The sequence below is a fragment of the Zea mays genome, chromosome 6 (genome assembly GCF_902167145.1).
Source record: "Zea mays cultivar B73 chromosome 6, Zm-B73-REFERENCE-NAM-5.0, whole genome shotgun sequence".
Classification (NCBI taxonomy): Eukaryota; Viridiplantae; Streptophyta; class Magnoliopsida; order Poales; family Poaceae; genus Zea; species Zea mays.
In genome coordinates, this window is record NC_050101.1 from 11,008,102 (window position 1) to 11,017,977 (window position 9,876).

Consider the following 9,876-nt stretch of genomic DNA (forward strand, 5'->3'; position numbering starts at 1 on the left):
GCGCGGCAGGAGACGACACCTCTGACCTCGATTTCGCAGCCGCCGCCAAGCAGCAGCAGTGCGGCTTCCACTTGGACTCCGTAGGTACGAGTACTCCCAAATCTCTCGCTCGAATTCATTTGCCCTCTGTTTTCCCCCCTCCTAATTTGGGAGCACTAGCACCACACTCGGCATGCAACTATACAAATAGGAATACACAACCTCCTCACGGGAGCTAAAAAAAAGAGCATAGACACCATTCAATCTTGCATTCTTTCTCCAGGAAGGCTACCAGGAAAAAAAAAAGATGCCAACTGAGGCTCTACGGAAACCGATACTGCTTTTAAAGTCACAGAGCATGAGAGCAACAACAACTAAGATAAAGTAGCTATAAATAAAGGTAAACGTGACGTATCTACCATCCATCAACACTATATTCGTGTGCAAGGTAATAAAAAAATACAAATTCTATAACTCGTTACAGACACCTTCCATCGGCTTGCAAAACTCGGCATCCAGCAGGACATATCTGTCACAACCACTGGTACTGATGCTAATCACCAAGAATATGCTGATACAATTGGGCATCGTCGACTGTCACTTCCTCTAGTTAGCAATCAACTCAACAGTCAGCAAGTCAGGTACCTATTTCTAATCAGAACAACAGGGCCCAGCCATCAATGTACCTAGCAGATGTCAACGAAACACAAATTGATAATAAACAGCATGGTGCCAATTCTACAAACGCCATTGACAATCACCCATTCAAAACACAGCAAATGAGGATGGCAAATCATTGGCACAGGCAACAAAAGCTGGGAAATAGTTTTTTTTTCTAGGAAAGATGAGCTGTATACAATATACTCCCTCAGTTCCAAATTGTAAGTTAGTTCAGGCTTTTCTATGTACACAGGTTATGTACCGAGACAAATCTAGGTATGTAGCAAAAGCAATATACTTAGAAAAGCCATAACAACTTACAATTTGGAAGGAGGGAGTCCTAGCAACATAAGGGAACCAGAGCGCAAACATAGAATTCAAGAAACTAAAATCCATAAATGTTCAAGCTAAAAAATGTAGTTTGTATAGTTTGTTCAGGAGCCTTGCAATGTGCTGTTAAAATGAAATCAGTATATATTTGTATTACTATGATTAACAAAACGTTGACAAACCAACTCCATACCTCAAAACATTAGCAGAATCATAATCATAATATCGTGAGTCCTAATCCCAGCCATGATCAAACTAGTACCAAGCAAAAACATCCCCAAGATCATCATCACCACCATCATTTCCAAGATCATGCTCTTCTTCCACATCATCCAGCCATGATCAAACTAGTACCAATCAAAAACATCCCCAAGATCATCATCACCACCATCATTTCCGAGATCCACATCATCCATCTGTTCGCCATGCTCTTCTTCCACATCAGCCATCTGTACGTCATGCTCTTCGTTCAACCAATTTGAACTATTTTCCTCCCCGTATAAATCATCCAGTACATTCTAGAAACCAAGAAAATAAGTTATAAATCTAATCATATAAAATTAACATAATGTATGCCTTCAAGAAATACCTCATTTCCAGGGCCTCTTTCACTTGATGCACCATCTTGTTTTTGTGTACTTTTAATATCTGGCAGCACAACATCTTCAATGTTGAGCTGCTTAATTACCTTTTTGAAATACAAATTATCTGCATACATAAGTGAAACTGGTAAATGACAAGCACTGACCTAAATGAGAGATCAGAAAATAATGCAGGTTGACCCACTAATTAAGCGACATCTCACCTCCTGAGCGATGAGTTATAGCATCATGGACTAGCAATGGATTTTTTCTCTCCTCAGATTTAAATTTCTGCCGCACCTGATGGCGAGTCTTATCAGGGAATAATTGTTGTATCATTGCAAAATCACTACCAATTTGTCGAAGACCCTGGTCCAAAATTAATACAATAACATCTTAGCAGAAGAACAAATATCATATGAAATTACATATAGCATTCCAAGCGCATAAGTTCTAAAGAAAAATAAACCTCGTAAAACAAGTCGGTATCTGATTTTGACCATCTTCCCCGGGCTGGTTTGTTCATGTAGGAATGGTAGTTCAATTTTGTTGCATTTTGTACATGCTCCTCTGTTGTATCGTTGTCAAAGAACCTATCTTCCTCATCTCTGTAGCCCAAATCATCCATATCATCTAGTTGAAAGTTTCTGTGCATAAGATAACATATTAACGAAAGAATCGAATAAATGCAAATAAAAAAATAAACCATAGTACCCATTGTTTAAACCTTTAAAATTTTAAATTTTGATCAAGGATGTCTTAGATATTTGAATCTTCAACTTAAATTCAGACAAACCAATCAGCCATTTAAACAATCATGGCTTTTGGGCTGCATTTCCAGGTGTTAAAATAAATGTCAGGGATGGAATACATAACACAAAGGGGCTTTTAAGCTGCAAAACCAATCAAAAGTTGATTTTGGAAGGGTCTTGGCTATTCAACAGGTGTATATGAAATGAAATGCCAAGAATGAAATAAATAGCACTAGCAGAGTATGATAGAAGCTTTGATGCAGTCCAAAAATCTGAAGGATGCCGAAAATGACTCTGGATCCAGCAAGAGCAACATCAATGTCATCTTGAAATAACTTTCTTGAAATAACTTATACTCTATATATCTAGATGCATAGCAAAAGCTATGAATCTAGAAAAGCCAGAATATCATAATTTAGCACGATGAGAATATGGAATACCAAAATAACCCTTTGAAAAAAATAGATATCTAAACATGCTAGCAAAAATATTTTGCTAGATGACATATTTGGATGGAAAATTGGAAAGTAGGGAGTGGTACACTGGTCCAATATGTTCATTTATGCCCAACCAAAAGTCCCAAGTCTAATTTGGTTAGATAATAACATGCATAGAGAAATAGAAGAAAAAAAGAAGTATACCTTGTATTAGAAGATGGCCCGGATGGAATCCCTTTTGGCTGAAATCATCAAGAAAATCATTAGAATTAGCCAAAAAACAAATATAACAACAAAATTTGCCACAAAACTTACATTAACACGCTCTCTAGCTTCTTGTAACAACCTGAGATGTGATGCGCTTAGCTTCATGGGTTTTATCTGCTCACGAGGTGTTTCCAGTAAAGCCTTAACCTCTAAAACAATAAATACCCAAGATACAGGAGTGAAAACTCACATTATCCAAAAGTAAAGATTGATTTTTTTATGAGCCACCAACCTTTTGTTATCCTCTGACGTATCCTGTGGGTTAGCTTCTTCTCAGGCTTCTCTGCCGTTTCATCCTTCAAGGTTCTTTTGCGGCCCCGTGAAGACACCTTGCTTTTATTTTTTTGAACTTTCTGCTGCTGTGACTCTTCTACACCACCCCTTGACTTTTTCCTAGCCTTATGGTTATTACCAGTAGTGTAATCATCACCAGTATTGTTATCTTCTTCAGCTAATGAAGGTTCAACACAGTCTTCACCAAAATAATCATCAACAGTGTGATTAGGTGTCCCAACTTTTTGCACCTTTTTCCTGCAGCGTCGTTTCATTGATGATGCTCTTTCTCCAACATCCGATTTTGGTTGCTGTTGAACAGCATGATCTAGTGGCTCCCGCTCATGGTCCTGACCATTTGAATATTGGTCCTTGGTAATAGAATGCTGAAAGAAAGGGAAAAGGACGAGATTAAGGAGAAACCTTGTAGTAGCCATGTAAATATAGATCATTACATCTATACTGACCTTTTCAGCGATATGCCGAGATGAGTTACTTAAATTTTCATCAGTCAATTTGTCACTACAGGAATCGCCGATGTTACCCATCTCAGAATTGGTATCTATAGGGGTAGCTACCCCAGAAGCATCCGATAGAGCAAAAGATACAGATTTTGATTTTCCCTTTTCTCTTCCTACAGTATGTTGAGACTTAAAGTAAATACAACTGTAATAAATGGAAATTTCAGTGAGTAAAATAGGGTTTAGGGTTCGTTAAATATTTCGGTAGCAAGTGAAGGAAACTACAAACCGTTAGTTTAGACCTCAAAAAACTGTTTCAGCAAACACCACTTGTGTCTAAAAACAGCTCAGATACACAAATTACGGCTTTAAAATAGCACTAGCGATCATTGACCTGATCATTTGTGTACAAACACAAGCCTGCATGACAGAGCTCAAAGCTCATACTCAAGTATTATTGTGTCAATAAGCACATATCTAACAAAAGTAATTTCAATACCATTTAATCTAGTGAAATGTTTGTCCATGAAAAATAGCCCTCAAATAGCCCCAGCCTCTGCATATTATGCGGGTAAGGCTTGGTGCTTAAAGATACCCTTCCCTAGACCCCGCACAGTGCGGGAAGCCTACGGCACTGGGTACGCCCTTTATAGTCAAATGTAAAGAACAATAAGGCCATCCGCACTGCAATTGTTCAAAGTAAAGAAAACACAGTACATCAAAAGAAATAAGTTTCACCTGTAAAAGCTGTACTTGGGACTTCGCCAATCATTGATTGAGTACCATCGATAGGAGGATTAATTGGTTCATTGTGATTGTCTAAATCAACATCAGCATGCACAGCCTATAATATTAATAGCAGTTGATTAAGTAAGCTTTTTTGCTATTATATGAAATGCCACAAAAATTATTTAAGGAAACCAAGTAGATATAACCTGTGGTGACCAAACCACTGGACCGGTGATGGTTTCTTGATCTTTAGGTTCTCTGTACATGTCATTGTTGCTGTCACAAACTCCAACTATTGGAGCAACAGCAGCAACATTAATTTTAATCGCAGCAACATGGGATGAAGCCTTCCTGGGCTTTGGTTGCAAATCAGAACGAAACTTAGCTATTGTTTCCTCTTGGACTGACTCCTCAAGGACATTGTTGAGTTTAGCTAAATTGCAACCTTTACTATTATCAGTTGCTAATAATTCTTCAGAATCTGGGATCTGCACACTTTCATGACTTTTAGGATCCTGTACCTGATTGCCATGGAGCCTTGTCTGAATATTATTGCCCTTTCCATTTTGTGTAACCACATCTACAGTGGAAGTTTCCACCTTTTGGTTAGTCTTCCGAGATTTGGCTATTTCCTTAAGGAGCTTCGTTTGCGCCTTTGGTTGGAACTTTGTAACTCTTTCCTCTTCAATTTGGACATCACACATGTCCTCAAATTCAACTATATCATCAATAGCCTTGCCACATGAACTGTTAGGTGGGACGTTGATATCTGAAACCACCAAGTTTTCTTGGTGTGTAGCTAACTTAGAAGGATCATCATTGTGTTCACCATATTGAGAAGTCCTACCTGCAGCAGAAGCACCAGGCAGAGAACCCTGGGGAACTGCCAATGCATCTTCCAATGGTGTATCGAGAATACCTTGAGAACCAGCGATAATATCAACTGACTCAGTACTAGGGCACATCAAGGATGTCCTTTCTTGGCAAGTGAGCTCTTTAGAAGAATTGACTTGATTGAAGGTTCCTACTTTCCTATCTCCAGTTTCTTCAGTAGGATTAGGCGCTGCAGATCTGGATGATAGAGCTGTTTTTCGGGGTTTGGGTCGTTCCTTGGGACGGAACTTTGCAGTAACCTGAACTTCTTCTGAGGCATCAAGGATATTACCAAAGTTGGCCTCATCATCAATCATCTGTACGGCCGATGGCCTACAGCAGGCTATCTTGAACTTTAAGTGCCAACGAAATGCTGAAAGGAATATTGCAGGTTTAGGAAGCAGCAATGGGGGCAAACATAGAATCAGACCAGCAAAAAAAGGAAATAAAAATCATTAAACATGTAGAGTTAAGATGGGGTATTCAACCAGAACGTACTGGAACTTAATATAAATTTGAACTAAATACATGACTACCAAATGAATGCCCCAATGCAAAGAGCCTTCAATGGAACCAATAATTTACAAGGATAGAAAGTGATAGATGAAGAAAAATATGGCACAACATCACATGTGAGTAACGACAGTTCAAGATGGAGGACAGCTCGCAGTGACATAACTAACTAAACCGTGGCAAAAGTACTCAACGACAACAATGGATACATGGCTACAGCAGAACAGAGTCAACAGACAAATAAAATCAAGGATAGTTGAGGCAATGCCCGATTGGTTTACGAGGACCCCTCAAAGGAAGTCATATATTAGCATCATCTGTAACATATCTAAGCCCAACTCTCAAAGTATACCTCAGTCAGCAAATACTCGATGTTTTCTAAAAAAATGCTAGGCGATGAGGCTCAGCCTAGCACCTAGGTGTTTATACTTTCTGCATATACAGTAATAGTAATGTTATTAAATAGAAGAAATTTGGCGTGTTAACTTAAATAACGTGATAATTTGTCTTTCTCCATGAGTTTCAAGGCCATAATTTGTCTTTCTCCACCTCTGATTTGCCTCACTTTTAAAGCTTTTCTTTATTTAAACCGTCCCAGCGTTCATGAGTCATGACCTTTCATGCGGGTAAAATCAAGCGTACACAGCGCTGCCTGGGGTTTAGCTGTTCATAAGTGGACCAGAAAATGTGCACCAGCAATTAAACAGTGAGATGAATCGGCGCTACGTGCACAAAAAGAAAAATATAACTAAACAATGGACTGGTTGGATTTGGCACCATGTATTTAACAATGAAATGTGCAACTATTATTGTAAATCTAAAGGAATTTAGAGAAAGGACTGGTTGGATTTGGCAGAAACCCAAAATCCTGTGACAACGGGGATACATACAATCAGAAGGAAGCGAGACTAGTTGGGTTTACTTAGGTCTTCTCAGTGGCACAAGGAGTCGAATCAACCACTGCAGAAGGCAATGCAAGATGCATTAAGGGGAAGAACCGAGGTAAGATTCTGACGTCGACTCTTGCTGAATAAAAAAAGGCAGATTAGCACCTGTTGGCTGATGATGATGATTCGTAGGCGGAGGCTGACCTCCGTCTCCAGCTCGACGAGGCAGATCTCCAACCTCCGGCTCAGCGTGCGCAACGGCGGAGGACGGCGGCCACGAAGTAGGCCGTGTACGTGTCGGTGGGGGCCAAGGGCGGGGCCGTGACGCCGGTGGGCGAGGCAGTGGTGATGGCCGTGGAGGCGGTGATGGCGGTGGAAGCCAAGGGCGCGGTCGGGGCGGAGAACCGGAGAGGGGTCGCGACCTAGGAGCGGTAGCGGGGCCTGATTGTCCGACCTCAGGTAGAGCGGCGACGGAGGCGTCTTCTGGGCTTGCCCTCTCCCTCGGCGATGCGGCGACGAACGAAGCGGAGCCACGGGGCAGGGAGCGGTGGAGGAGAAGGGCGTCGCGGCAGGAGGAGTTGCTTTATTGCGCGCGCGTGGTGCCCGCCGATTGCGCTGGGCAGCAGGGAAAGGCCCATCCCCAAGCCCAAAATGTTTTGGGGCCCACTGCTCCCGCCTTCCCGTGAATCCCAACAACTGGTCGGACTATTTTTAAATATATTTAAGCATGCATCGGAAAAATGCAAGCAACAGAGGAACATGAACAGTTCAAATGTTCATACGCGTTGATTACAGAGTCCATGGAGTGTGTGTGTTTTTTCCCCCAAGAAAAGAAAAGGCATTATGGTGTTAACATGAACATATTGCAAGAACTATACAACGAACTTAACATCTTATCCCCAGTTCCTCATGAAGCTAGGACGATTTGCCTGCTGCTATCTGGTGGGAGCGGGGAGGAACTGGACGAAACTGAACTGGTGGAGGAGAGAGAGGAAGACGTTGTACGTACCTAGGTCGGCGGCGGCTTAGATCCAAATCCAAGCGTGTGTTTGATTAGGTTGGAACGAGTTGGACCCACATCAACTCATGTTTAGTTTAAAAGGTTTGCGGGTTACATTTGTTACAGGTCGAAATATTCCTTTAAGATGCGAGTTTTAGAGATTCCTCAAAAACAAGCGAACCACTTCGATCCATTTCACCTCTCTTGCCACCCAGCCACACCATATTTTCACCCGAGTGCAGCCTGCGCAGGGCGCACCACCGCTGCCGACCTGTTCTCCAGTCATTGGCTCCCCCGTCGGCCTACCCTCCGGCGCGTTGTGCCCCCGACCACGCCCCCCGTCAGAGTCCTCCGCCGCCCTGCCCTCCGGCGCCGACGTGTTCTCCAGCAGTCGAACTCCCCCGCCAGTAGGGATGGCAATCGGGCGGGTAGAACGCGGATATATGGTTCGCGTATCCATACCCACGAGATAAAATCAAACCCATACCCATTTACGCTCGTGGGTACGGATCTATCAGTACCCGTACCCGCCGGGTATCCATTATCCAACGGATATCCGTTACCCGCCCGTCCACTAAAATTTCAGCAACATTCCAATAGCATTGTAACAGAAATTTATCATAATTGAGTGTTGATATTTTCGTTATGAGTTGACATCACAATCTGTATAAACAGAGAAGGCCGACTGGATCTGAAATTGATGCGTCAGTAGTGTGCCTAGTGTGGGCAGCAAACAAAAAAAAAGCAACGCGTCTAGTACTCTAGTGTGGGCAGCAAACAAAAAAAAGGTCTCCAAACTCCATGACATTAAGACCAAATCACCAAATGATGCGCGGGCAAAAGCACTAACCAACTAGTGTGCCTGGGCGGCTGGGCGCTGGCCGTAGAAGTAGTGTGGACGGCCTGGCGGACGCCGGACGGGCGGACGGCAGCAAGGCAGGCAGGCAGCAACTGCCTGGGCCCTGGGCGGACCGGCGGACCGCGGAGGCGCGGACAACGCGTCAGCGCCCGAGGGAGAGGCGGGGCGGCGCGCTCAGGTGATCAGGTCGGAGATGAGGGGCGGCGGAGTGGCGGACCGGGACCTGCTGGAGCTTGGCGGGCGGCGGCTAGGGTTAGGACTTTGAATTCGGAGGACTCGAGGTCTGCTGACTGCTGGTCGCTGGTAGGTTACAGCAGGGACGCTGCGTCACGGACTCACGGCCAACATGTTATACGGCTAACGGTGACGGATATGCGTAGTATATATCTATACCCGTGAAATTATTAACCGTGTATATTATATAGGATTCATACCTATACTTGCGGATATGAAAATTCACCATACCCGTACCCGACGGGAACCTGTCTTCCGGTGCGCTACGCCCCCGTCCGCGCCTCCAACGATGTTATTGTGCCGTGATCCAGCCCTGCCACCATCCAGCAATACCACCTCCATGTCCCCTACCGACACCACCAGGTGAGAAGCAGCGGCCTCCATCTTTCGTTGTGCTTATGGATTTCTCAAATACTGAAATAGTGTTAGTTTCATTTATTTTGAATATTGTAATCTCATTTAGAATTAGAGATATCATCCTTAGCAGTGGCGGAGCACTCGTTATGACATATTATGGATGTTGTCATACCTAAATCAAATGTGTAGTACAGTGGTTACTGTGTAACTTATTTGTGCGATAGGTTCCAAGTTCGAATCTTCCTTAGTAGAATATTTCTTCCTCTTTTTTGGTTCTCTGCAGCCATACCTCATTTTTACCTTGCGCTCGCCACTGATCCTTAGTGCGGTAATATGACGAGGAAGGTGATCGTATTCTTTTCATCCTTCATTCATCCCTCATCATGAAACCAAATAAGAGACGACACAGCTTCAATCCACTTCAACCCTGTAATCAAACAAGAAATTAGGTTTAACCCGTCACTTAAACAAAAACAAGGAACGGGTCCAACCCAACCTAAAAAATAGATCGGTTTTGACCCAACCCACTTTGTTCCGAAACCAAACGCACTACTAGAGAGTGGGAGGAGGCGGCAACGGCAGGCGACGCCCGCGCCAGCATCACAACAACGTGCGGGAGGAAGGAGGGGCTCGTGGCAGCGTGCGGCTGGCGGTTTGCGTAGTCTGTTGTGTGAGAAGGTAGTG

The 9,876-nt window shown here is 43.3% G+C and overlaps 1 protein-coding gene across 8 annotated transcripts; it reads right to left on the reverse strand.

Annotated features, from left to right (window-relative positions):
• Positions 1-221: 221 nt before the first annotated feature.
• Positions 222-7,532, reverse strand: LOC103628985 (uncharacterized). 8 transcript variants are annotated; one of them, XR_002262940.3, is made up of 13 exons: positions 6,908-7,338; positions 6,746-6,815; positions 4,676-5,715; positions 4,479-4,584; positions 3,747-3,913; positions 3,239-3,665; positions 3,055-3,155; positions 2,944-2,981; positions 2,020-2,197; positions 1,775-1,919; positions 1,559-1,677; positions 1,163-1,487; positions 222-624 (listed from the first exon to the last, which is right to left on the reverse strand). XR_002262940.3 is itself a non-coding variant. In XM_020539690.1 (12 exons), exons 3-12 carry the CDS (start codon positions 5,657-5,659, stop codon positions 1,317-1,319), a joined length of 2,436 nt encoding a protein of 811 aa, XP_020395279.1. In that variant the 5' UTR covers positions 5,660-5,715; positions 6,746-6,815; positions 6,908-7,385; the 3' UTR covers positions 1,007-1,316. The 8 variants fall into 8 exon arrangements, 2 of the variants coding, with proteins under 2 accessions (XP_020395279.1, XP_020395280.1); XR_002262941.3 differs by having other exon boundaries at positions 222-630; XR_004850031.1 differs by having other exon boundaries at positions 222-665.
• Between the last annotated feature and the right edge of the window lie 2,344 nt (positions 7,533-9,876).